At 48.8% G+C, this 27,862-nt stretch overlaps 2 protein-coding genes across 3 annotated transcripts in view; one reads left to right on the top strand and one right to left on the bottom strand.

Annotated features, from left to right (window-relative positions):
* The window catches only part of MFSD10 (major facilitator superfamily domain containing 10), a 631,579-nt gene that overhangs the window by 421,674 nt on the left and 182,043 nt on the right, over window positions 1–27,862 (top strand). The gene's annotated exons all lie outside the window — the stretch shown is intronic.
* HTT (huntingtin) overlaps window positions 1–27,862 on the bottom strand; it is a 140,015-nt gene that overhangs the window by 56,214 nt on the left and 55,939 nt on the right. The window contains exons 22-34 of one of the 2 annotated variants that reach the window (XM_032395577.1): window positions 25,354–25,500; window positions 23,099–23,219; window positions 21,662–21,738; window positions 20,268–20,419; window positions 19,022–19,224; window positions 15,534–15,660; window positions 14,041–14,168; window positions 10,825–10,935; window positions 5,310–5,387; window positions 4,610–4,833; window positions 3,352–3,430; window positions 3,067–3,228; window positions 957–1,012 (exon numbers count right to left, since the gene is read on the bottom strand). In XM_032395577.1, the coding sequence (XP_032251468.1) occupies window positions 957–1,012; window positions 3,067–3,228; window positions 3,352–3,430; window positions 4,610–4,833; window positions 5,310–5,387; window positions 10,825–10,935; window positions 14,041–14,168; window positions 15,534–15,660; window positions 19,022–19,224; window positions 20,268–20,419; window positions 21,662–21,738; window positions 23,099–23,219; window positions 25,354–25,500 (1,665 nt within the window). The remainder of the gene's footprint in view (window positions 1–956; window positions 1,013–3,066; window positions 3,229–3,351; window positions 3,431–4,609; window positions 4,834–5,309; window positions 5,388–10,824; window positions 10,936–14,040; window positions 14,169–15,533; window positions 15,661–19,021; window positions 19,225–20,267; window positions 20,420–21,661; window positions 21,739–23,098; window positions 23,220–25,353; window positions 25,501–27,862) is intronic. The other variant, XM_032395579.1, reaches the window with a different exon arrangement.

Genomic DNA, 27,862 nt, shown 5'->3' with positions numbered 1-27,862 from the left:
AGCAAAAAGTAACTTGTCTCAAATCACATAGGCAAAATGCCTCCTAATTAGGGTAAGAAAGTCCAGGGTCTCTAGACCCAAGGGGCACTGAGAACACATCCTTCTTCACCGTGTTTCCCTACTTACTAAGGACAGCTGACCCCCAACAACATGGGTTTGAGCTGCGCGGGTCCACTTATACACAGGATTTTTTTTTAATAAATACAATACTATACTATAAATATATATTATCTTCCTCACAGTTTCTTAACATTTTCTTTTTTTCTGGCTCACATATTGTAAGAATACACACAATACATATAACACATAGAATATGAGTTAATCGATTGTTGACGTTATCCGTAAGGCTTTTGGTCAACAGCAGGCTCTTGGTAGTTAGCTTCTTGGGGAGGCACAAGTTACATGCGGATTTCTGAGTATGCGGGGGTCGGCACCCCTGACCCATGTTGTTCAAGGGTCCACTGCAGCTCAGACACTGAAGAGATCTCATTTTCAGTAACTACACTTAAACGCCTGTCTCTGGCACAGGAGAGGGTATTCAGGCCTTAGTGTCCAGTAAGGGAGAGCTGCAGTTCCTCTCAGGAAAGCACACAATAACCACCTTTGCCACAGACAGCCACATCTAAAACGTGTTTTCTCTAGAAAGCTCAAAAACCAATCAGCATTCCAGCAGAAGAGACTGCATTTAGCAGTCTGTTATCATAATTAAATGCTCTGAAATGTGAAAACTGACACATCTAATTCCAGATGCAGAACTATTTCTAAACAAGTCTTGAGACACATCAATTTTTAAAAGAAATAAAAACACACAGTGTGTTAATCAGAGTTCCACTTAAAAAACTATCTAGCAAAAATGTGTTAACAATCCTTTAAAGTAAATGTTCATCTTAATAATCTAAAATCACATGTCAGTGCGTAATAAGGACAAAAAATCTAAAAGAACAAAATGCCATTACCTGAACTGGCCTACTTCAATGTATTCAAACTGCTTCAGCACAAATCCAATAAACACCTACAAGCAGGAAAATAAAATTTTCACATCAGTAATTAAAACGTGCAAACTAGGTTACTTTTCTCCCTACTTACTTGTGTCAGTTTTAACAAGTTCCTGGCAGTAAACTTGTGTGTATACAAGAACTCAGACGTATTCTGTCAGACTAGATAATCCAGGACGCTTTACTGAACAGTCGGTGGGAGATCCGGGAAGAGAGATTGCGCGCTCCAGGAGACACCGAGCAGTCCGCAGACACATCTGGGGGCCAGCTCGCCCCGGCTCACACCCCGAGCGGCACGGATGCCCCGACACTGGCTTGTAAGAAGATGCCCACATCAGCCCACCACCTCTTCCCCAACCCCGGCGTTCAAAGGGGCTGACGCAGGGGGCTGCTGTCTGGCAGGGAAGGGGACCCTGAGGGCACAGGCAGCACTGCAGGACGGGCTTTGAGCCAGTCTGCATCCAATTCTGTTCCCAGCACCTGAGCTCTCCCAACCTCGAGCCTGGAACTTACATACCGCTGTTTGCTCCCAGCCCGCGGGCGTGACACAGACACGGAGCAGGTGCTCCACAGATCACGATGGGAACCGAATTAAATGGTCCGCCTGTTCCCGTTTCCTACAGTCATCGTACTGAACTCCTCAGGGATGGGGAGCAAGGGCCCTGAGCTATACGAGCAAATCCGAACAAATGTGAGGCTAGAGCCTCACGGCAAGGAAAGGCCAGCAGCACCACGAAGAGGTGGCTGGGAGGCGGCTCTGCTGGAGCTCTGAGGCCGGCCCCTCTCCACGTGCACGCGTCAGGTGCAGATTTAGTAAGACAGAAGGAAGCAACAAAAATTACACCGTCTCTGAGAAGAGAGTCTATGTAGAAAGACTGAAGAGAGAATGGCGATCACACTGAAGGCAGCCCAGAAAGAGAGCAGCCTCTCCCTTCCGCAGGAGAACATCGAGCTCTGCCTGGGAGGAGTCACGACTGGAGGCTGAGGAGACGGTGGGGTGCAGCCCTGGGTGGAGCCGATGGCTCTGTGCCCCCAGAGCGGCCCTCGAGGTGGGCCCTGACTTCCACCTGAAAAGCCCCCAGGGCGCCCTTATTCCTCACGCCCCAGTCGGCATGCACCTGTCTCCCTCTGGGCCACCACCGCCCGAGGCTTCAGACGAGACCTCTCCCGCCCAAGATCCCTGTGTCAGAGGAAAGGGCATGCTGTCCCTAACCGTCCTCCAGCGAGCATCTGCCCCAAGGAAGGGAGCAGCTCTCTTGGACGATGTTCTTCTGATAATTTGGCAAAAGAAGGAGTGCAAATGTCAGCCACCATGAGGCCCGGTCCTTCAAGCCCCCCTTCATCAGAAGATGGCACCCCAATACTACTTGTGGGGAGATAAGCATCCTGAAGGTGTTTCCTCATTTCTCTGAGCAACAGACCTTTTCAGGTGAGTGTTGGTGCCGACATGATCTACCGACACACCGATGTCTACGAAACATTTCCCACCTCACTTGGGAAAGAAGCCCAAGGTCATGGCCCAGCAATGACAGTCACATTTTCATGACCTACAGGCGACTTTATGTGTGGTGAATGCAGCCGGCGTCCCGAGGGGCTGGGATTCCAGAAGCACTTCCCCACAGCTGAGTCCCACCTGGCCAGGGCGTGTCAACACCGAGCTGGTCAGACGGGCACCGGGAGGGCCTCTCAGGGCACAGCACCAGCTACTGCTCCCTTAGACCATGTTCTTCTTTACAGACATGCCCGGAAGTCAGTTTGAAACCAGATGTCATAATTGATAATCTGTTCAAAATAAGTCCCTGCGTTTTGCAAAAATGCCCTCCTGAACAATAAGGCTTAGTTGTATCTAAAATTTAAATGCACTTATCTTGGGGTGGGGAGGGTGAGTGGACAGAAAGCCCTGACCCTCGAGTAAAGGCCACCCCGAGCCCAGCCCTGCCCAGGCGGAGAGCCCCGAGCTGGGGAAGACGCAGCGGGCGGCACGTCTCCTGAAGGCAGACTGCGGGGTCTCACAGGCAACCTGTACTGACTTACCAACAGCTAGGGCAGGAGGAAGCCAGAAACGACAAACCTGGTCCGAGTCCAGAAGACAGTAATTGACCCGTAACTGCACCAGCTGGGCCAGCAAGTCCAGAACCTGCCTCTGCAGCTGCACGGACGTGGTGGTTGTGTACTGCTTCAAAGCTTTAATAACCAGAGGCTCGAACAAGCGAATGTGATTATGAATAGCATTCTACCAGGAAAAAGAAAAGAACAAATCCGTGAGTTAGTCTTCAACTGAACACTTCAGGCAGCCGACCTGGGAAGTGCCGAGCTCCGTCCTCCCTCTGGCACGACACCTGCGCCTCTCGCTCACCTTATCTGCGCGGTTCTTTGTGGCGCTCGTGAGGTTGGTCTTCAACTGGGTAGACACCTTCTGAAGCACGTCAAACCACCTGCCGAATGGAGAAAAGAGAGCCAAGAGTGGCCTCAAATCCTCTCCTGTGTCCCCAGCCACACTCGGAGTCGGGGAGCCTGGGGGGCCACGCACGCCGCAGCACCCACTCCTCTCGAACACAGACGGCCGGGCTGCGCCGAGCCCGCAGTGACAACAGCCCCGGGCCTTGTCTGGGTGGCAGGCGCTCGGAGAGAGCGCACCGGGCGTGGGAAACCCACCACCACCCAGCCCAGGCCACGCTGAGGCCAGAAAGGGGATGCCCACGAAAATCTCACTTGATTTTCTTAGGAAAAAATTCTTCAAAGATTCACAACAATTATAAGGTAAACGAAGTTAGATGACAGTTAACACACACACACACACACACACACACACACACACACACACGCTCCCTTAGTTTTTTATTTATACCCCATATTATTAAACGAAGTATTTGAAGACATCTATTCCTGAGAACTGGATACACAGTGAGTATGCCACCCACGTAAATCCTGCAACAAGGGCATTTGCCTTAGCTTCTGACTCTAGTATGTTAACTGCAGCTCTTTTATCACTATCTACATAAAAGGAAAAACAAGGAATTCTCTTGTTACTACACCGAGTAGCAGCTCAAATATCTAATAACTACGGGCATTTAAGCAACAACTACTATATTCCAGGCATCAAAAACACAATCATAAATGTAAATGAAGACGTCGAGTCACAAGGTGATGAAAGGCGAAGTGCTGTTATAGGAGACTCTTCAGTGCCCTTCAAACACCTTCGGGGGCCGGCACTCCTGTACCACGTGGAAGCCGCGCCTTCACCCGAGTGCAGACCTGAGAGGTGCCCGCCCCCACCTGGCGCCTGCGGTCAGCAGGCCAGTACGTCCCGCACCGCAGCCCCGGCGGCCCCCACAGCCCGGCTGCCTCCCCACGCCTGCCCCGCCCCGGAGCCCGCACGACCCCCCACACGCCACCTTACTCACTGGATCACACACTTCTTAGAAGGCAGGGCCATGCCTCCAGCATCTTGGTAACAATCATACTTTCCAGTTCTCTGGATACAGTGGAGTATGAGAAGACTGTGGCTCACTTTTTTTTTCTACTTTTTACAAACTTCACCGCTCGCTCTGTCATGGGTCTACCGAAGATGCCCCCCTGACACGACCACCCCAGCAGGACATCTGGAAGGTTACCCTGAAGTGTCGTGGTCCTGCTCCGCCTGCACCATGTTCCTCAGGCTGGCGTCGGCTAAGGCCTGGGTGAAGTGGGTGTACGGAGCCATGAAGCAGTAGTGGTACAAGCCCGGCCTCACGCTGGAGGAGCCCAGACGCTGTGCTCGGCCTTGAGACTTGCTGGGGTTGGAGGATAAGCCATCAAACTGGGAGGCCAAGTTTGTCCCAAAGAGAGTCTTCAACAGCTAGAGTGAGAGAACTGAAGCCATCAGCATCTGACTTAACATAGCATGAACACCACACAGAGCGTCTCCCAGGCAGAGTCACATTAGCAAAAATTCAGACTGAAATCCCTGCTGGGAATCGCCATCAACACCGTGTGAGACTGCTGCGGTGAAGGGCAAAGTAAGTTGTAAAGAAGAACCTCGGAGCCTCGACTACCATGATTCTCAACGAGACTGAGCGTTCCGAACAGAACCCTGGAGGGACACTAAGACGGCAGTTCTTAGCAAGAGTCCAGCTGCCCTCTCCAGTAATGGGCCTCCTCCTCTTGCAGGGGAGTGGGAAAGGGACCCCTCTGCCTAATAACGGAGTGAGCCAACGTGTGACGCGGGGGCTGCCGAACACGCCCCCAGCACCACCCTCCACGTAACCAGTAGCATCATGCCCTCCTGCCCAGAGTTGGGGCTTTAACGGACAGGACAGGAAAGGACTTTCTTACCTGCTGAACGCAAACAGTTGCCATCACTGGTTCCCGACTGAAACAGGATTTCAGATACCCTAGGATCTCCTCAACACACTGCGGAAGAATAAGTAGCAAGACATTGAAGTAAGTGACTGACAGGTGGCTTCGTACGGCTGTGAGCTCTGCACAGACATTGGAGACCTGAGGTAGCTTCTGCGTAACTCCTGAGCGTCAGTCAAATCTGGAGGAAACTTGCAGTCTATCGCTGTGAACAAAGTCAGCAGAAACCACGGATGTCAAGTAGCTCCCCGCAGCCTCTCTCTATCGTGTGTTCCTGTCACTCGCTGGCTCGCTCGCCTGCTCAGGAACAAACTGTTCACCAAGTACCTACTGTCCCTGTGCTCCAGGCAGCAATTCAGAGAGTATAGAAGAGCCAGAAGCCCTGCAGACGTCCAGCTGAACATAAGGCCCATGCATTGTGTGATTTACTACAAAACGCCCTATAGGTGTCTTAGAGCAATCTGCAGAAATGACCAAAATGATGGCCTTCACATGACCGCTCTCACAAACTACTTTTACCACCCTGAAAAATGAGATAAGGGCACCCGATGTCTTCTTGGGGCACTGAGAAGGACGAAGACATGAACTCTCAGGATGCCGCCAGGCCAGGCACTGAGCACCGACGGCCCAAGGCCTCGGTGCCTACAGTCACCCGCCGCCGCTTCCGTCAGTGGGGCTGGAATTCACACCAACCAGACTGCCTCTCACTTCCCTTGTGTGGGACAGTTTCCTGCACTAAAAAACAACAGACTTTTGTTGGTTTCAAATATAAGGACCACGTATTTTTAATATTCTGATTTACTCAAATTAGACTCCGAGCACTCGAGGTTGTATCCTGCAGGGCTGAATCCGTTACACGCTGCTTCTGGGTTGTACTAGCCCACAGCTGGTACCTAGTAAATGTTAACTGAAGAATTACAACTAGAGCTTCCAGATCACGATCTGTCTAGCAAAGGACCAGATCTCCTAACAAACATGCATGGAGGACTTGGTGGCCCAAACACAGCAAGAGGCACTGAAAACTGACGAGGAAGGAGGCCGTGGAGAACTCAAAGAGCACGCGGAGCACCAGGAGCGCGTCCCAGCACGGGCACCAACATGCGGTGGAATACAGACTCCCACTTCTGGCAAAACAGGGCACGGGGCCCATTTATACCTTCCACCCAAACAACCAAAAGAAGCACGGGCACTGTGTGCAGTCGCAGTGACAAGAGGCCAAACGGCAGGGACTGAAGGACAGTAACCCCTGAGCGGCGGGGACAAACACAGCGAGCCCCACACTGCACTGGGGTCCACTGCCCTGGGAGACTTTCCAGGTCGAGGCACAAGGAAGAGAGGCACAGCACAGCCCAGAGACCCCAAGTCAGGAGGAGCTGTAAGTCCAGGGAAGCTGAAGCAGCAAGGGTCCACAGGGCAGCCCACCGCAGAGACAGCTGCCTGGAGAGGGCTCTGGAGATGCGGGGAGTCGGCAGGGCATTGGTCAACATGGTGTGTGGGGAAACCTCCCCGAGGCCAGGGGAGAATCACCAGGAAGGGTTACAGGGCAGTACTTGGCACTCACAAGGGCTAAGGACAGTTACTGTTCCCCCCAAACTGGGGAGAATGGGAACTCACAGGGTCCCCTGCCTCCATCATGGGAACATAGCCCCAAACTGAGCAACCCACCTAACATGGCAAATGCAAGACCCAAGAGTAAACTTCCCACACAATTTAAATCTATCTCAGAATAAAGCTCAAGAAGATTTACAGGAGCACAGAAATGCCTAGCACCCAACATTTCACTATGCCTGGCATCCAATCAAAGATGACCAGGAATGCAAAGAGGCAGCAATACATGATCCACAATGAGGAGCATAATCAATCAATCAAAAATGACCTGGAACAGACAGGATTTTAGAATTAGCAGAATGACATTAAAAGTCATTATGACGGTATATTCTATGTGCTAAAAAACTTAAGTAGAGACAAAGAAGATCCAAAAAAAGACCCAGATCAGACTTTTAGAGATAAAACTACCACGATGGTGATGAAAAGTGCGCGAGATGGGCCGACAGCTCAGACGCTGCAGTGGACGAGATTCACAAGCCTGAAGACACAGCAGTGCAAGTCCACAGAATGCGATGCAGACAGAAAACAATAAAAACACTGAGAGGAGCCTCAGTGAGCCATGTAGAGGACAACCTCACGCATCCAAATATGCAGGTAATTAGAGTCCCCTTAAGAGAGAAGAAAAAGCAGTGGGCAGGAACAGGAAAGATATCTGAAGAAATAATGGCCCCAAATTTCCCAAACTTTAAGAAAACTATTAAGCCAGAGATCTCAGTTCAACAAACCGAAGCACAAGAAACCTAAGGAAAGTTACACTGAGGCACATCAAAATCAAATCACTCAAAACCAGTGAAGTGTCCAGAAGCCAGAAAAAACACAGTAATAACACGGAGAGCCGTAAGGAGTTACATGGAAAATGTGCATGAAGGATTGCCCCAAGAAAACACCAACACCCAAACAACAGCACATTTCAATGACATAAAAATGGAGCATGGAATAAACAAGGTCTAGAAAAGAGGAAAAATCAGAATTATTTGAATTATTATTATTATTATTAAAATGAAGATTATTTTTCATCCCCAGCGTATTTAGGAAAACAAAAGAAAACAACTCCATTTTTAATTCTAAGTCTCTCTTTGCCTTCACCTGCTATCATCAGAGAAGCTCACAGAAATCTGAGGAAAAGTTGCTGGTACATTTTGCAGGCTGCATCCCCTCCCCCAAGCCGTGTGTGGGGCTCAGGCCCCCGGTGCCAGAGGCAGCATGCGTCCAGCGCGTCCAGTGCACGTCCAGTGAGTGCCCGCCACAAAATCACAAGCAGCAGTTTGTGGGTCTACACCCTGATCTTGCCACCTGGGCTCCTGGACACACTTCCACCCAGCTGGGCAGTGTGTCTGGCAGGCGGGGTCCCAGGCCTGCCTGTGCAGCGATCAGCCAAGGAGACCCCGCACACACAGCAAGTGTCCAAGCGCAAAGAAAATCCTGGAGGGCTTCTACCCCGCACTCTCGTCGGAAAGACCAGGAGCGAAGATTCAGCAGTTAAGCAGAAGAGGCTCCCAGAGCACCGACAAGGGCAAGCCCAAATTGCAGCGGAAACAGGCCTTTGTCATCAAACAGCAAAACAGATCAACTCAGGACACCGTAAAGACAAAGGCAAGAGGGGCGCCTGGGTGGCTCAGTTGGTTAAGCGACTGCCTTCGGCTCAGGTCATGATCCTGGAGTCCCTGGATCGAGTCCCGCATCGGGCTCCCTGCTCAGCAGGGAGTCTGCTTCTCCCTCTGACCCTCCCCCCTCTCATGTGCTTGCTCTCTCTCATTCTGTCTCTCTCAAATAAATAAATAAAAAATCTTTAAAAAAAAAAAAAAAGAACTGCTTTTAAAAAAAAAAAAAAAGACAAAGGCAAGAGGCTGCAACATCCAGTGACTCCAGCCCCGGATACAGGATCTTCAGAGATGAAGTTACTAAACCCACACCTTTAAAAAAGAATATAAGCATATCCCTGTTTTCAGGAATATCAAGACCCCTAATACCAAGCTTCATTAGACTGACTTCATTATTTACTTTCACACATTGGGATAAATGCACCAGTGGATAAATTCACTGGCTGCCACTGGAGAACAACTATTTCTGTATACGTAGCAGTCAAAAAGAAAAAAGGAACCATGCTCCTAGAAAATGAAAAAAATACAAAACAACAAACTACAAAGTCATCTGGATTCCAAGAAAAAGGAAAATTTTATTATTTTAAAAATTCCATGTAGATGGTTTTTATTTCAGGATATCTAACATTCAAACTTAAAATGCGTTATATTTCCCACATTGCTACAACGTGTTACACGCACACAGACCACAGGCCTCAAGACCTGCTGGTAAGAGAGGGGAAAAGCGATGGGTCGCCAGGACTGATGACCCTACAGGAGAGCGCCGTTGTGCGCGGAGGCACAGCCTGGGCGGGGGGCCGGCCGGTCTCACCAGCAAGGCCGTATTAGGAAGAGCTCTGACAAGTTTCGCTCTGAGGGACAACTGAGCGTCAATTAGGACACTATCTAGCCAGTAAAAAACAAGTGCACGCACTAAACAGGCATAAAAAAAGCACAAGAAAGAACTGAAAAGAAATAGAATACCGCACGTAATCATGAAAACTAGGTACGCTTTTATGAGCCAAGAGAAAGATTTAGAGAAATAAAAACAAACGAACTTCACGAGCTACTGTACTTCCCTCGACAGACACTTGTTTAAAGGGGAAGCCACGTGCAGCTCCTCTGCAGCCCACCAGGAAGGACGACGCCCAGGAGCCGGCAGGGGGACACACGCGGCCAAGGCCCTGGGGTGTGGACACTTGAGACGGGCGCGCACCACACAATTCCTTAAACTCTCGTGTGTCTGAGCTCCTCCTTGTACGACGATGGGGAGGGCAGATGGGGCTTCTACCCCAGCTCTGCTGCTTCCCGTGGCACCAAAGGAGCCGGCCATGCACCCTCACCACGTCTGTTGTCACCCTTTCTGCTTACGAAGATCAAATAAGAAAACAAAAATAGAGCTACCCTATGACCCAGCAATTGCACTCCTGGGTATTTACCCCAAAGACACAGATGTAGTGAAAAGAAGGGCCATATGCACCCCAATGTTCATAGCAGCAATGTCCGCAATAGCCAAACTGTGGAAAGAGCCGAGATGCCCTTCAACAGATGAATGGATCAAGAAGATGTGGTCCATATATACAATGGAATATTACTCAGCCATCAGAAAGGATGAATACCCAACTTTTACATCAACATGGATGGGACTGGAGAAGATTATGCTAAGTGAAATAAGTCAAGCAGAGAAAGTCAATTACCATATGGTTTCACTTATTTGTGGAACATAAGGAATAGCACGGAGGACATTAGGAGAAGGAAGGGAAAAATGAAACGGGGGAAAATCGGAGGGGGAGATGAACCATGAGAGATTATGGACTCTGAGAAACAAACTGAGGGTTCTAGAGGGGAGGGGGGTGGGAGGATGGGTTAGCCCGGTGATGGGTATTAAGGAGGGCACGTACTGCATGGAGCACTGGGTGTTATACACAAACAATGAATCATGGAACACTACATCAAAAACTAATGATGTAATGTACGGTGATTAACATAACAATAAAAAATTAAAAAAAAAAAAGAAAACAAAGGGACTGTCACCACAGTTTAAACCCACTCATATTCTAGAATAACTGGATCTAAGCTAATATACAGAAAAAGAACTGAAAAGAGGAGAGAGGTAGAACACCCCCGATGTGAGGCTAAGACAAGCACCAGAGTCAGGTGCTGTGATGGGGCAGCCCGGGTCGGGGGACATGCAGACGTCTCCCAAGCTGCTGGCACCTCGGAACGCGCCCGGATGGTGGGGCCTACAGGCTCACAGGTGCCTGCGCCGGCTACAGCTCAATGACAAGGAATGAAACACATACCTTCCCGATGTCCTGCAGCGTCGCCAGCTCTAGGATCTGAGAGAGGACATCCAAGGCAGAGCGCAGAAAGCCCCCAAACTTTTCAGCGCTGTTCTGAAGATCCAAGGTAACCTTGGGAAGGTGGAGGAAAAGAACACAGGATTACGTGCACCGTCCCATCCGTCACCTGCAACAAAGACACGCACTGTCTGTGTGATGAGAGCTGTCCCACTATGCAACCCTACACACGCACCGCGTGGGCTGTTTGTTTCCTGTGAGCACTGGGAAAATGCTTTGGAAAGGAAAGACAGCTTTATAAAACTGCCATCTCTCAGGAGCATCTTCTAACTTACATTGATACAACTGAAAGGAATAATTTCTGAGCTTCTATCATGAGGGGAAAAAATGTAAATTTCCATTACAACCAGCATCTGATAAGCACCAAATCAAAAAATATAAAATACACAACTTGTTCTACATACATTAGTATCCCCAAGGAATCATCATCAAATCCAGAAACCGCCTTTCAGTCTGGCTACAGCAAAACATTAAATTCATGTCAAGAAGGATTAAATTAGGATTCTAAAGGGCCCAGCTGAATTAAATTATGCAATTCCCCTATTTAACGGACTGAGAGAAGGGGTTAGGTCCAAAGACATAACATGAAAGAACAAGGAAGAGGGGAAGAGATCAACTATGAAAATAAAAACTGGCAAAAACCCTGCAAAACGCTGCAACAGAGAAAGGAATCTGCTCCGTGAAATCAAACGTGGCCACCCGTGACGAAAGAGAAAGCACTTCCTGGGCCAAGGGAGAGGACGGCAGACGAGACACACACAGAAGATGACCACCAGGCAGGCCCGAGTGCCTCAGCTGCTCTGTGTCACCGGGGGGGGGGGGGGGCGCTTTCCAACAGGCTAAGGACGAGTGGGGCCACGTCCCACAGGGACGGGAGGAAAGGGGCTCACCTCCAGCAGGCAGGGCAGGACAAGGGGGCGAGGGGCATGAGCACAGGAAGGCCTATCTTGAAGAAGAACAGGGGTCACAGGTGAGAACCAGGGCCACGGGGCACGGAGGGAGCTGACCCCAGAGCTAGAATGGAGGGCCGTGCACGCGGCCACTCAGGAGGAGGAATGAAGGAGATGGAGAGACGGTGTGATGGATCTCACGTGTGCCAGGCACCCCAAACACGCCAGCCAGGTGGGCACCCAGAATACTGGGGGGCCACGGTGCACGGGGTACAGCGTGAAGCCCAGGATGTCCCAGGGGGGAAATGGTAAGGACGGAGCAGATGGCAGGAGCATCAACAGGGCCCCAGGACCCGAGACAGGAGTTGAGAATAGGCAGAAAAAAATGTCTTCTCTGTGCAGGGTTTCCAACGTGCCCCCTGCTATTTGGGTGGGTGACATAAGAAACACAGGCTAAAAAGAGCCTCCGAATCTGCTGTAAAACATGGTTAAGACTCTTATCTTTCAAAATTATCAATATCCTTCAGAAAAGAGGCCAGATAAGGTTTATAAATGGTTTTCAAAAAAACTGAGAAATATCTATCAGTAACAAAAAATTATGACCATCTGGGGACTTATTTATCAAGAAATACACAAGATCTACGTGAAAAAATCTTGAAAAATTCTTCTTAAAATTCTTTAAATTTTATGTACATCTGAGGCACATACAAGAAGGTTTCAACAGGGGCGCCTGGGTGGCTCAGCCGTTAAGCGTCTGCCTTCAGCTCAGGTCATGATCCCAGTGTCCTGGGATCGAGCCCCGCATTGGGCTCCCTGCTTGGCGGGAAGCCTGCTTCGCCCTCTCCCACTCCCCCTGCTTGTGTTCCTGCTCTCATTAACTCTCTCTCTGTCAAATAAATAAAAGAATCTTTAAAAATAATAATAATAATAAAAAGAAGATTTCAACAAAGAAAAAAAGCATCCCACACTCTGGACAGGTGTATTTAACATCCAAGATATCAGTTCTCTAGGAATTAATCTACAAATTTAACATGATCCCAGCGGAAATATTCTCAGGATCCTTTAGAAGTAGATTAGCTTATTCTAGTGTCCACATGCAAAAATAAACGAATATCAAGAAAAAATTCTAAAGCAGAATGGGGGAACTGACCACCTCAAAAATGTACCACGGAGGGGCACCTGGGTGGCTCAGTCGTTAAGCATCTGCCTTCAGCTCAGGTCAGGATCCCAGGGTCCTGGGATGGAGCCCCGCATCTGGCTCCCTGCTCAGCAGGAAGCCTGCTTCTCCCTCTCCCGCTTCCCCTGCTTGTGTCCCCTCTCTCACTGTGTCTCTCTGTCAAATAAATAAATAAAATCTTAAAAAAAAAAAAATGTACCATGGAGCCATAGAATGGGCATGTGTGCTTCTAACAGATGAACAGATGGACAGACTGACATCACCAAACAGTAAATGAAATGCAGACCCATGAGAATTTAGCATCTGCTAAAGGTTGTATTTCAGATCAATTAGTGCAAGAAAAATGGCTTACTTGGGAGACAGTGCTGGGGGCAATCGGGCAGGTAGCTAACCAATGAAAAGCCTGAAGAGAAACCATGGGACTTTCTTCCTTAATCATCTCAGTGTGAGAAAGCCCAAAGTACGCTACACACCAGTGCAGAAGAGTCGACAGAACAGACTGCTCTCCGCCCAGAAACCTGTTTGTAAGGTCGGCCCTCGGGGGTGCCTGCACACTTGGCCAGTCGACAGCTCCCTACACCACGAGCAGTGCTCCCCGTGCCTGGACCATGTGAATGGAGCCCACGTTTTAGGCTGCACACCTGCATTCCTCTGTGAGCCCGGGGTTTTGCTTCGTGTCGGGCAGAGGAAGCCTCTGTGGCTGCAGGACAAGTGTGGGAGAGACAGAACACAGCAAGCCTGCACCCAGATCCCTGCAGACTGTGCCCGTGTGTCCTTACCACACGGCGGTAAAAATCCCAGCTGTGAGACTGCGTACGCGCCGAGGCCCATGAGTCCGGCCAGCACATCTCTGACTGTGGGGGCGGCCCAGGAAGCCCAGACACAGCACCAATAAACCACAGAGAGATCGCTGCTCCAATTTTTATATGATGAGAACTACCATAAACAAAGCTGAAAGACAAACTTGAAGAAACTATTGATTTGCATGTACTTATCTGTATGCCCATCTATGTATGTATACAAGCTATAAATCTTAAGACACCCACAATCTATTAGAAATCTGTGTGCATATTTTCACAAAAGGAGCCGCACCTTGTAGTTGGCGTGAGTAGCTTTCAGGACGTCATGCAATTTGAGGTACGAAGGAAGGTGACAGAAACTCCCCAGCGACGAGGACTTATTTGCTGTAACAGGCCCTGGGGCATCAGATTGTCGAGAGGCTTTAAAACACACAAAATACACTTTGAGGTCAAAAGTACACACTTGCCAAGTTTAAGAGATCACTGGCAATAACGGTTTTTAAAGGTATTCTAAAAGAATAAAATTCAAATTCTCCCTCTGAATTTTTAATTAGTTAGAAGTAACAAGAAGTTGACTAATAAACATAAACAGAATCTGAGTATCTCCCCAAAAACCATACAATAAGGTGAGAAAGAACAGCGTACTACTATTGTCTGTCATGGTCTGGTTGCCCGTTTGCGCATCAGAGCAGGGGGTGGTGGCCTCCAGCCCCCGCGCAGCGTCCGGAGCCCGAGGCTCCCAGCGGCACAGGGGCTGAGCCCGGCCAGTGTGGCCCAGGGGCCCTGAATGCCAGCAACACGCTGAGAGACTGGGAAGGGCCAAGCACTAAATAAAACTACTCTCCTCAAATTTTAAAGATTTCTGACTTGGAGCCTTTAGTTTCTTTAAGCCACCAGGAACACGATCAGGGACATACTGCTAAGTTACATTTGTGAAGTTCAGAAGATTTCAAAGCCGGTAAAGCCTCCTGCAATGCTCCAGTCAGTCCTCAGAAATTAGCAATTTGCAAACCCTTAACGTCGAGTCTCATGGGAGAGTCGCAACTGCCCGAGGCACCGTGAGACGTGCCAACGGGTCTGGTGGGGGCGCGACAGCACGGGTCGCCTCCCACCCTGCCTAGACCCTCCCGTGCCCACCCATGGCAGCTGCGTCGGCGGAAGCCACAGGCTCCCACGCAAACCCTGGCCCCTCCTAGGTGTGGAAGCCCCTCCACACGAGTTTGTCAGGTTCCTCTCTCTCAGAAGACTGTTCCCCACATTAGCGCTTCCGTCTTCCGTCTTCACGTGTCAGAACCAACTCCTTCAGCCGCTAGCTGTTCCCAGCCATCTACACCGCCTCCCTGACTGAAATCAGGGTCCTTTGCACCTCTCCTCTGCAGGGAGAAGCAGGGTGGGGAGGCCCGCGGACTGCCGTGGCCACATATTAGCCAGGGACACAGAGTGACGCTCAAACCGGGACACATTTATCCCTCCTCCTCTTGTTCCTCTCTCACCCCTCTGCTCATTTTTTTTTTTTTAAGATTTTATTTATTTATTTGACAGAGAGACACAGTGAGAAAGGGGACACAAGCAGGGGGCGTGGGAGAGGGAAATGTGTGGTCTGCACACATTTAGGTATTAATATTTAGTACCTGAAACGACACCAGGGGAACTCTTTCTCTGGCTTCACTGCTGTGTACTTTATTTCCAAAACCTACGAAGCTATTACATTAACCTGGGCGTGAATGGGATCTCTGTGATCCAGACGGCGCCCCAGCCCCACCCTTCCCCGCCGTCGCTTCATACCTGGACTGGCTTCACTGCCTTTCTTGGGGCTCAAGGGCACAGAGGCCGGCTCTCCGGGTTCTTTCTCCTTTCCCTTTCGTCGGATGGGACTTAGAGAAGGAGGGTTTGTCAGAGATGGCAAGGCTGCCTACAACAAAACGAAGAGTCTGTGAAGGACACCAAACCGACGCGGAAACTGAAAGTCACATACATGGTTTCCCATTTCTTGAAAACAACGCGCGCGATCATTTTTTCTTTGAGTCCTCGTTTACAGAACTCAGACACGATCCGTGTATCATCTAGTGTAACCCACACAGCCATCATACTGGCAGGTATTGACCTAGAACTTCCTAACAGGGGCGCTGTGAATGGCCAAGGACGCAAGGACCCTCAGGGAGTCAGGCAGGGCCCATCGCCCCCAGCAGCAAGCAACCAGGGCCCTCTGTGGGAGCCAGGACGTGACAAACGGTATGAAGCAAATGAGGAAACGGGCTCAGAGATGATGTAACTTATTCAACATCAAGGCTAATGAGCCACACAGCCAGGAGTCCACAGACCCAGTACACAGGGCAGAGGACCCGCTGTGGGAGGGGCCAGCGTGGGGGCACATGCTCGGCGGGCCCCAGCGCTGCTCCTCTCTCCAGTCTCAGAGAAGCGGATGGAGAGGGACAAACAGCTGGCCTCAGGAGAGTGGACTGAAGGCAGTAGGGAAGGACAGAGGGGCCAGGACATGGGCTGCTGCATCCAGAGCTCCTGCAAGTGAGAGGAGCCAGACACAAGGGATCGCACGGTTCCTTCCCATGAAATGTCCGGGATGGGCAGGTCTGTAGAAACACCAAGTAGCTGGTGGCCACCTGGAGCTGGGGGGCAGGGGAGGCTTGGGGGTGACACCTAAAGGGTACAGTGTTCCTTTCCAGGCTCTAAATGGATTGTGGTGATGGCCACATGACTGTGAGCATATGAAAACCCACGGAATCCTACACTCCAAACAGGTGAGCTGTAGGGCACGGGAACCATGCTGCAGTTGGAGGGTGTGAACAACGCTGTCTGAAGCAGGAGAAGGGGAAGAGAGGCGGCTGGAAGACTCCATCGGGCCACCAGTTTGCACCAGAACAGTGGCAGCAAATGCACAGAAGTGTGTGTGTATTCACCTACATGCATGTGTATTTGCATGTGTGGGCGTACACGTACACGCATGTGCACATGTGCACATATGGGTTTTGCAAGATATTTAGTAGGGAAAACACAGGACTTGACAAGCGAAGGTGGGAAGCTGTGAGACCATCACGTTCCTAGCTGACCAAGGACAAAGGGCTGGGAACATGGCAGGCACAGGCAGGGGGGAGGCTGGGCAGCTCGGATCCACGCCGTGGCTGCGATCTGCGAGCCATCCAAGTAGATGCATCGCATGTCTCTGCACTGACGCTCCAAAGACAGAGCTGGGGTCTCTGACGCGTGAACGCTGAAGACAAGCACAGACCGGACTACCCCACACTGCCCCGCCCCATACCTGAGCCACTGTCCACACATGGCCATTTAAATGTAATGACAAACAAAATCAGCAGCTCAGTGCCTCAGCTGCACTGGCCACGTTTCAAGTGCTCATTCACCACGTGTGGTTAGTGGCCACTGTCCCAGCTCACATAGACACAGAATGTTCCCATTGCTGCAGAGTGGCACGGAATGGCACCGGCCCAGGAGTATCAAGAGAGAGGCCAACCTAGGATAGAGCCTGCAGGCCCTCTGTGCTGGGCAGAGAGGAGAAACCAGGAAGTGCCCAGGAGCAGAGGGGTGAGAGAGGAACGAGAGACAACCCGGAGGCCAGTGGGAGCGCCCGCATTAGGACCAGCGTGGCGGCACCGAGGGTGTGGAGGAGAAGTGAGACAGGACCCGAGAGGTACCCACGAGACGCAAAGACCGATCTTGGCAGAAGCGTGGCTCTGGAGAGTGGCAGCCGAAGGCTGAGCAGCCGGGGGTTAAAGAATCGGTGGCCGATCACCTCACACCAGTCAGAATGGCTAAAATTAACAAGTCAGGAAACGAAAGATGTTGTTGGGGATGTGGAGAAAGGGGAACCCTCCTACACTGTTGGTGGGGGTGCAAGCTGGTGCAGCCACTCTGGAAAACAGTATGGAGGTTCCTCAAAAAGTTGAAAATAGAGCTACCATACGATCCAGCAATTGCACTACTGGGTATTTACCCCAAAGATACAAATGTAGGGATCCGAAGGGGTACGTGCACCCTGATGTTTATAGCAGCAATGTCCACAATAGCCAAACTGTGGAAAGAACCAAGATGTCCATCAACAGATGAATGGATAAAGAAGATGTGGTATATATACACAACGGAATATTATGCAGCCATCAAAAGGAATGAAATCTTGCCATTTGCAATGACGTGGATGGAACTGGAGGGTATTATGCTGAGCGAAATAAGTCAATCAGAGAAAAACATGTTTCATATGACCTCACTGATATGAGGAATTCTTAATCTCAGGAAATAAACTGAGGGTTGCTGGAGTGGTGGGGGGTGGGAGGGATGGGGTGGCTGGGTGATGGGACATTGGGGAGGTTATGTGGTATGGTGAGTGCTGTGAATTGTGTAAGACTGTTGAATCACAGATCTGTACCTCTGAAGCAAATAATACATTATATGTTAAAGAAAAAGAAGATAGCAGGAGGGGGAGAATGAAGGGAGGGAAATCGGAGGGGGAGACGAACCATGAGAGATGATGGACTCTGAAAAACAAACGGAGGGTTCTAGAGGGGAGGGGGGTGGGGGGATGGGTTAGCCTGGTGATAGGTATTAAGGAGGGCACGTTCTGCATGGAGCACTGGGTGCTATATGCAAACAATGAATCATGGAACACTACATCAAAAACTAATGATGTACTGTATGGTGATTAACATAAAAAAAAAAGAATCGGTGGCCGGAGCTGCGGACAGCGTCCAGGCCAGAGCATGCAGGAGGTACTAGGGTGTAAAGTGGGGAGACACGACTCTTCAGAAAAGTTTGTAGTGACGGGGAGACCAAATGGCCGCGAAGGGAGAACGTGAAGTTAGAAGAGCTTTTTCATGATGGAAGTAACTTGCGATGGAAAACACGGGAGGGCAAATAATCGGATATAATTATAAGTGAACTCATCTATCTTAAATTCACTGTGCAAACACGTTACCATTTGTCCTGAAGCTCATTCGTGGACCTGTACTTCATAGAGAAGCAGAACAACCTGCAAACGTTCTAGGAGACAGCAACTTCAATTCTGAGCTTTCTCAGCTAATGCTTAAAGCCTAAGAATCCAGCTAGTTCTTTCCCTCTCAGAGGCAACAGTTAACAGAACGGTACCAAAAGAGCTACAAATTGGATGACACGTTTTGGTATTAAACTTAGTGTCACCCTATGAGCAATTCTGTTCATTGAAAGCAAAAGAGAGTAAGGAAGGGGCAGACAAGTGAGCGAAGGCAGGTCCGGCGCCACGGGGTCACTGAGCTGCCCAAGCCTAAAGTTACCTTCATTGCTGGTCCCGGAGCCACATCGTCCAAGACGTGAGCACAGATATTAATCACCTTCAGCAGGTGGGAGAAGAGCTGTTCCACCATGGGCACCAGGGTCCGGTCACCCAGAGCTGGCCAGACCTCTTCCTGCTTGGCAGCTGTTGGGTTGGCCTCTTCTTCGGAGGTCCAGGAACTTCTCAGAGATTTGGGGGCACTGGCTGTGATGAGGGGAAGAGAAAATCACTAGGGAAGCTAAGTCATTTAGACCCGCCTACTTTGAGTTTGCTGGCCACCTCCACCTGGTGGTCAACTGATCCCTCCAACTCCACAGGAAATGGACTTTCACGAATGTCACCACCGGACATACACCCACCCATACATTGGTGACGTGCCAATCACCCCAGGCCCTCCGGATTTTTACAACCGAAATTCCACTGGTGGCCATGGCCTGCTGCTCCTGCCCCTCCAGTCTCTTCCAGTCAGAGTCCTCTCCCACGGCCCATAGCCGGGATCTTGTTGAGACTCTCTCTCACCTCGACTGCGACATGAACCTCCCAAGTGGGTTTCCCTACCTTGTTCTCCAAGCCACACTCAAGCCCGTGGAGGGACTCTATCCCACAGCTAGTCCCTCCATGAGGCTCTTCCGTGACCTCCCACAGCAAACAGCACAGTCCTCCTTAACGAGGTAGCACCCCACACCCATCAAGTTCAGCAGCCTCCTTCCTCACCAGCCACATCCTCCATCCTCGTCCTCACCTGACATCCCAAACTACTTACAGTCCTCACATGTCACACAATTTTTCATGTCTCCCTGACTTCAAACAGGCTATGCCCTCCGTCTGGTGTGCCCTTTCCTGCCAGCCCATAAAACCTGTTTCCTGTCCTGGTCCCCCACAGGACAGTGATTATGGCTCCTTGGCACTGCCACTGTACTATGGTGTGTCGCTCACTGAATCCACGGCTGACTTGAGAACAGAGCCCAAGTATCAGCTTTCTTACAGCCACAGTGTCTGCTAAAACGAAATCAGAAATGCGTCCACCTGTAGCTAACTACAGGACTGCACAGGGAAGGGGCTCCTTTAAACTACTCGGCTCAGAACAGCTGCCCACAGCACACACCCACGCTGGTCACATGGGACGCTCTGACTACAGGATCAAACCATCCCTGGAGTAATTTCCCTCCGTGTGCTCACCACCCCACTCCCTAGAAGGAAACGAAAGCTATAGACCTGAAGCCCCTGTTGCAGCTCAGTATCAATACCTGCAAGCAAGTTTCCGGCTAAAACCAAAGCATCCTGATGGGCTGAGAGATCCAGCGGGAACCAAGCTGACGAGAGCAAGGTGAGGATCATTGTGGCCATGCCAACAGTACAGCTCTTTCTCGATTCATCAGAGGTGCTCAGTGGGGGCACCCTGGAAGTAGATGTGTGCCAGGTCAAACGACAAAAATTTTAAATCAAACAGTCCTGCCTTCTCTAATGAACCAGGAAGAAGGCATGTCACTACGTTTTATACCAGCTCATAAAGTGATTTTACTATTGTTAACTGACATCCTTCCAGTAAGCCACAGCTCCATAAATATCATTGAGAAAGGAAACCAGGTAGCAGATCTGATTAAAACTATTGAAACTGGGGACGCCTGGGTGGCTCAGATGGTTAAACGTCTGCCTTCAGTTCAGGTCATGATCCCAGGGTCCTGGGTTCCAGCCCCACGTCGGGCCCCCTGCTCAGTGGGGAGCCTGCTTGTCCCTCTCCCTCTGCTGCTCCCCCTGCTTGTGCGCTCTCTCTGACAAATAAATAAATAAAATCTTAAAAAAATAATAATTAAAAAAAAAACTATTGAAACTCTTTTTTATAACTTTTTAGCTTTCTCTGAATTTTGCCTTAGCATATTTTACTCTCCAATGCCACAGGTGCTTAGTCAGGTCAGGTACTGGATCTCTGACCAGAAACTGAGGTTGCTCGATAACTACCTGTGGACAAAAGGAAGCAACCACTCTAGACCAGCAATCCATCCACTCCAAGCAAATGTTAGCTGGCCATATGCTGACACACAAGAAATCTGCAGATTTGTTTCCAAATATGATGGCGAGTCACCAAAATGTCTCTCAGTAATCGGTACACATAATAAAAGCTTACTCCTTAGTGCTGTAGGAGATTCAAAATTATTTCACAGATGCTATTCGGGCCATCTAGTGGAAGAAACTCATTTTTAAATAGAAACTGCTCATATAAGCTTGCCAGTTCCTTTAGCTCATCATGATTTTATATGACAGGTCACATCTGATTTCAAACAAAAAATGTTTCTAAATTTCTAGTACACAGTGTAGACATTTGGAGAGAATCAAGCCAATTAGAAACGTCTTGCCAACATATGTGAATTGTCCAAAACGAACCTACAAATGACACCCTGAAATCCTCCAAAGCACTTAAGAGTGAGCATTTGACACCCATGAGAATCACAGCGAATCCAGATTTTCCAAGAGCTCTATCACTAATTTCCCACACAGCTAACAGGGCAGAAGCAAGGATTCCTTTGGGTATGTGTCCAAAAGGTCACACTTAAAAAAGATTTAAGAAAGAAAACAGGGGATTCCAATAGCAATGTCTGTACCACATGAGTGTAGATAACCATATGCTGAGAAAAATACATACCCACAATGCCAACCTAAACTCCAAATGCAGACGGGAAAGGTGGCTGAAAGGAGACACAGAGCTTCGCAGCATCCAAACTAAAGGAGAAGAGGATAGTAAAATCACACCCACGCACAAAAAGCATTTATTAAATTGAACCTTCCGCCCTTCATAAAAAGTACGAACGATGAAAACATAATTGAGGTCTGTGTCTGACAACATCTGTCCTACCATGGCACCCATCCATCCTGCAAAGACACAGCAGGGCATGGGAAACACAGGCTCTAAGGAGGGCCCATCGTGTGCCGTGAAGACAGGTCGGCAGCTGGAGCAGCCTTCTGATCAGAATGTCCAACGATCCCGCGTCCCCGCCTCTGCCCTGAGCTCACTGACGTCCATCTCCTGAGCAGACTGCAAGGACCACAAAGGCACGGACCCTTCTCTGTGTTTATATCCCAAGCCGAGAACAGTGCCCGATACATGGAAGCCACAATAAATACAAATAAGTAAAGTTTATGATATTTTAAACAAATCAAGGGAAGACCAAACTAGAGACGCCAAACAATATTTAGGTTTAAAAGGCACTTATGTTCTTATCAAGACAGCCTAATCCTAATTGTTGGCGTTTTCTACAACAGGTAAGCATTTCTTCTGTCACATAAAATAAACAACGAGGTTTAACCTGGCAATCAGCAAATTAACACTACCTTGTATGATATTCTCTATTTCTGATTATGAAAGTTACCCTTGTTCATTTTAGAAAATTTGCAAATATCTGAAAAATATAAAGAAGGAAACAAAGATCACAGCCCAAAAATTCATTTTGGCCATTTTCTGCCAGTCACTTCCCTGAGTACGTGAGAAAGGTACACGTGTGAATAGGACTTCCTAACAGAGATCGGACTACACGCTAGCACACCCCCACTCCGCCACTCTGTAACACTAGAGAGTCCCCGAAGCCCATGTCAACGGGTGCGTAATAAATACGAGTTTTGTTGGAATCAGAATTTAATCATCGTGCATTCTTGCACATCACGGTCCTTTTCCACTGCCAGCGTCACAGAAAATGATACAGGTGAGTACGTTATACAAACACCTTGGCTGGCATTTCTGATGTCTTCCCCTTAGCGTCCATCACACATCACGGAGTCAGTTATATTGGAGGCATTCTGAACTTCTGACACATTACCAACTCGATCATGGCAGTTTTTATTCTCATTTTTATGTCTTCCTTTACTGGCTGAGTTTTTTTTACAATGAGCATGTATTACTTTAATAATCAGGAAAAAAAAACAGTTGTGTAATCTCCATTTAGAATACACCAAGATTCTGTTCCGGGAAGCACAAGTTCCTAGTGAGCCCCACGAATGCAAGGTCTCACACGGCAACTCACCACGAAGAACCGACTGCAGGAACCACCCAGAGTCAATTTCGCCAAGGCCAACCAAGGAGACTTACTGTGAGCGCGCGCGTGGTGGACGTGACCAGCTCACGGGAAACTGCCGCGATGACTCTGGAGAGGTTGTTCTCCACAGTGATGTCCGTCATGCTCGGCAGTAAGTTATAGCCTCTATATATTCTAACGAGAGAAACACGGAGACTTAAAACCTACTACTAAAGCTTATGACACTTCCAGAATTCAAATGGCATTTCTAAGTTTAAGATTAAGGCCTACGAGAAGTTCCAGCAGTCTTGACTTTGACGTGACAGACAGACGGGAAGTGAACCCAGCCCAGTCCGCCCGAGCACCCACGCCGTGGCGCCCCGGGCAGTGCTGCCCCGCCACAGGCTCACGGCCCCCTCTCCACCCGTCCAAACCACTCATCTTTCAAACTTTTAAGTTGAAAGAAATCCTTCTTGAAGCTAGTCCCGACTGCAGGAAGGACGAAAGTGCTGGTTCCACGGCGGGGCCACTGCGGTGCTTCCCGAGACCACACTCACAGCACACAATGATTTCCACCCCGTGCTGAGCTTACAGATTCTGAGTCCCCAGCCCCATCGGCAGAGCCCAAGCAGGACGAGTGCTGGATTCAGTTCTGAATCGCCCAGTGTCCTCAGAACCCAACAAAACTCAGAAGACTTCTTTTCTTCCCACATCAATTCTCAAACAGCAGACAGCTAATAAGGTGCCAACGGCGCAGCTCAGCTGGCCACGGAGCTGGCCACGCAAGAACCAAATAACACAGCCAATGTCCAGAGGCCAGCCTGAGCTTGAAACAGGGAAGACTTTCGGGAGCCTGGGTGGCTCAGTTGGTTAAGCGACTGCCTTCGGCTCAGGTCATGATCCTGGAGTCCCGGGATCGAGTCCCGCATCGGGCTCCCTGCTCAGCAGGGAGTCTGCTTCTCCCTCTGACCCTCCCCCCCTCTCATGTGCTCTCTCTCTCTCATTCTCTCTGTCTCAAATAAATAAATAAAATCTTTAAAAAAAAAAAAAAGAAACGGGGAAGACTTTCAAAGTAGTAGTGAGTAACCAATTTTAATGCGATATTATACTCATCTCTGCTGGCATTTTCTCAACTGATGCTCAGAAAAAGCAATTTACCTTAAGCTTGTTCAACTCCTGATGAGACCCTCTCACGCTGCTTTTGCTTATCTTTAACGAATATTTATCCCGAATCTTCTCAGAGAGAAGAAAAAACCACTTCTTAGGTTTACAAAAAGGAAATTCTCTGAGAAAATTATGTCCACGTGTGTTTTTAAAGCAATCTTTACATGAGATGTTATCTATTGAGGAATAACTTCCAAATCTGACAAGCTGAGTTCCAAATTCACAACAAAAGCATCAAGCAAACATCTCAGCCTTGACAGCTAAGCTTTTAAAAAATATTGCCACTGGGCGCCTGGGTGGCTCAGTTGGTTAAGCGATTGCCTTCGGCTAAGGTCATGATCCTGGAGTCCCTGGATCAAGTCCCGCATCGGGCTCCCTGCCGAGCAGGGAGCCTGCTTCTCCCTCTGACCCTCCCCCCTCTCACATGCTCTCTCTCTCTCATTCTCTGTCTCAAATAAATAAATAAAATCTTTAAAAAAAATAAAAATAAATAAATAAACAATATTGCCACTAACAAACAGGAGAGCTACATATAAAACTCATTTTTAAAGTAACATTTAAAACACAGAGACTTAAACTGCATGAGATAGTCTTTTATGATCACTTCTGCAGCCTTCTTTGCAAACTAAAATGCAAAGGAATGATTGCTTCATTAAAGCGTTTCTGCACTAACAACTTCCACAGTCTGTGCTCGTCTGAGGCCCGACAAGCGCAGGCTGGGTGCCGCCAACAGCAACAGCATTTAAAAGCTTCTCACAACAACGTGAAGAGTCGTAAGTGCAAAGCACTGCACCAGTGGACAACCCTAACTAACCCTGCCGAGCCCCCTAACAGTCGGGGGTAGGGCACACAGATAGAGTGACAGAGCGAAAACGTTACCGGACAAGGTTTCAGATAAGACACAGCATAAGCATCACACACAAAAACACACTTATGAGTAGGTGGCTGGTAGTGAGCGGATTAGAAGATTCATGAAGTCCTCGCTGCGACTATGGCCGAGCTTCCTAAATGAAGATGGGCGGCGGATCCCAGAAAGGACAGACACACTACCGGAGGAGAGCACCTACGCAAACGCCCTCACCTGAAGCTTCTTCTGTAGAAAGCACAAAGTGTCAGGAAAGTCCCCCTCCCACCCATGACATCAGGCCGCACGCGGCACACGTACCTGGTGATGGTGCTGACGGAGAAGTGAGATGGAGGCTGCGTCTCGTGCATGAGGAGCTTCAGGTAAACACTGCTTTGATCTCTCGCCACAGCCACGACAGGGTCAGCTTGTCCTTGGTCGCACTTGTAGAATAGCTTTGGGACAAGCCTACCGTAGAAGTAAAGTATACTTACTGACAGAAGTCTCTGAAACTCACCTGTGATGCACCCCCCTCCTCTGTCGAGGTGGGGAAGCCTGCAGCACGGCCTACCCACTCACAGCAGCTCCCTCCTTCGGGGGCCCTCCAGCCCAGCACACCGGGGCTGCCGGTCCCAGGACCAATCGCCCACACACCAGTCACACCAACCCTGATATGACGAGGCGCCTTACTGCCTTTCTGTCCGTCGTGGAATTAAGTACCTTTCTCTACATATAATAAAATGCTCTGATTTAAAGTTCTCTTTCCAGTCCTCTTGAGCAAGATGAATAGGTCCATGAAGCCACTGTTCACGGAAAGTACTGAGCACAGAGCAGATCTGAACACCAGGGGCCGGCCCTTACTCCCTTTTGCAGTTCTGCCTGCAAAACCAGCCCACACACTCCCAAATGGCAAAGCTCCAGCAGACGTCCCTCACACATCTAAACTCCCCTCAAAAGCAGAATACAGGCAACATTTCCCAAAAGAGCAGAAGGGCTCGTTTCTGCAATGGACAGGGCATGTTCTGCATGAGTGTACTCACACCCTTGTGGACAGGGCTCATAACTCTTAGAAACAACTGTTTCATCACATTGCAAACCCCAGGATCCTTAATTAAAATCTCTCTTCTGTGGAGATATGATCATAAGTACAACTTTTTTCTAAGGTAAAATAAATGGCTATCATTTGCAGAAAGTGGGAAAGGTCCAAAATCGTTGATTAGGCAAGTCATACTAACCCAGTTAAGTGCACGAAAAGGTACACCTCACAAGTAAACAAAGAAATATGCAAATGACAACACTGAAAACAGAAAAGATATACATCAGGGGTGCCTGTGTGGCTCTGTCATTAAGCATCTGCCTTCAGCTCAGGTCATGGTCCCACGGTCCTGGGATCGAGCCCCGCATCGGACTCCCTGCTCAGCGGGAAGCCTGCTTCTCCCTCTCCCACTCCCCCTGCTTGTGTTCCCTCTCTCGCTGTCTCTGTCAAATAAATAAATAAATAATCTTAAAAAAAAAGAAAAGGTATACATCAAAATGGAACTTTGGTTTTGATTAGTTTGATCAGAGATTTTTTTTTTTTTTTTAAAGATTTTTATTTATTTGAGAGAGAGAGAATGAGAGAGAGCAAGCACATGAGAGGGGGGAGGGTCAGAGAGAGAATCAGGCTCCCTGCTGAGCAGGGAGCCCGATGCAGGACTCGATCCCGGGACTCCAGGATCATGACCTGAGCCGAAGGCAGTCGCTTAACCAACTGAGCCACCCAGGCGCCCGATCACAGAGATTTTTATTTCCTATTTTATATTTTCCCTAAATTTTGTTCAGCAAACATGTGTTATTACTTTTTTTTTTTTTTTAAAGATTTTATTTATTTATTTGAGAGAGAGAGAATGAGAGAGAGCACATGAGAGGGGGGAGGGTCAGAGGGAGAATCAGGCTCCCTGCTGAGCAGGGAGCCTGATGCGGAACTCGATCCAGGGACTCCAGGATCATGACCTGAGCCGAAGGCAGTCGCTTAACCAACTGAGCCACCCAGGCGCCCCATGTATTATTACTTTTAAAAGATAAGTTATTTTAAAAAGAAATGCCAATTTCTGCCTCAACAATTGATACGTATTTAACTTTTTTTGAAATATTTTTTTGGTGAGAAGAATCGGGCACAGTCATATTCTGGTCATTAAGAAGTAGAGACTGGTATGTTTCTGGACAGCAATTTCACAGGAAGTACCAAAACCCGTAAGAAATCCACTTCTAGGTACTGACCCAAAAGAAATGAGAACATATGTCCACACGACGTCTTGTGGGCAAATGTTCAGCCAGCACAATCCATAGTAGCCAAAAAAGTGGAAGTAATATCAATTATCTGGTGACTGGGTAAAGAAAAGACAGTGTCGCCCCTGTAACGGAGAACTATGTATGCGGCAATAAAAGGAACACACTCTGGCACACACGACAGGATGGACGAACCCTGAAAACTAAGGGGAAAAAGCCAGAGGCAAAAGTCCATCTACTGTATGATCCCATTTATATAACATGTCCAGAAAAGGAAGTGGATTCGTGATTGCACGTGGGCACAGGGAGCTTTCTGGGGTAATGGAAATGTTCTAAAACCAGGATCGTGGTGATGGCTACACGAATCTGTAAGTTTACTACTAATCATTAAATCGTACACTTAAAATGGGTGAATGTTAAGGGATATAAAATCATACTTCAGTAAAGCTATGAAAAATTAAAAAAAAAAAAAAAAGCAACAACAACATCAGAAAGCTTGGCCTAGTAACTCAACTTCCAGGAATTAATTCTAAGGAAAAAAATGTACACATAAACATTTGTG

The sequence above is a fragment of the Phoca vitulina genome, unplaced genomic scaffold (genome assembly GCF_004348235.1).
Source record: "Phoca vitulina isolate PV1807 unplaced genomic scaffold, GSC_HSeal_1.0 scaffold85, whole genome shotgun sequence".
Taxonomy (NCBI): domain Eukaryota; kingdom Metazoa; phylum Chordata; class Mammalia; order Carnivora; family Phocidae; genus Phoca; species Phoca vitulina.
This window is presented reverse-complemented; position numbering and strand designations above follow the sequence as displayed.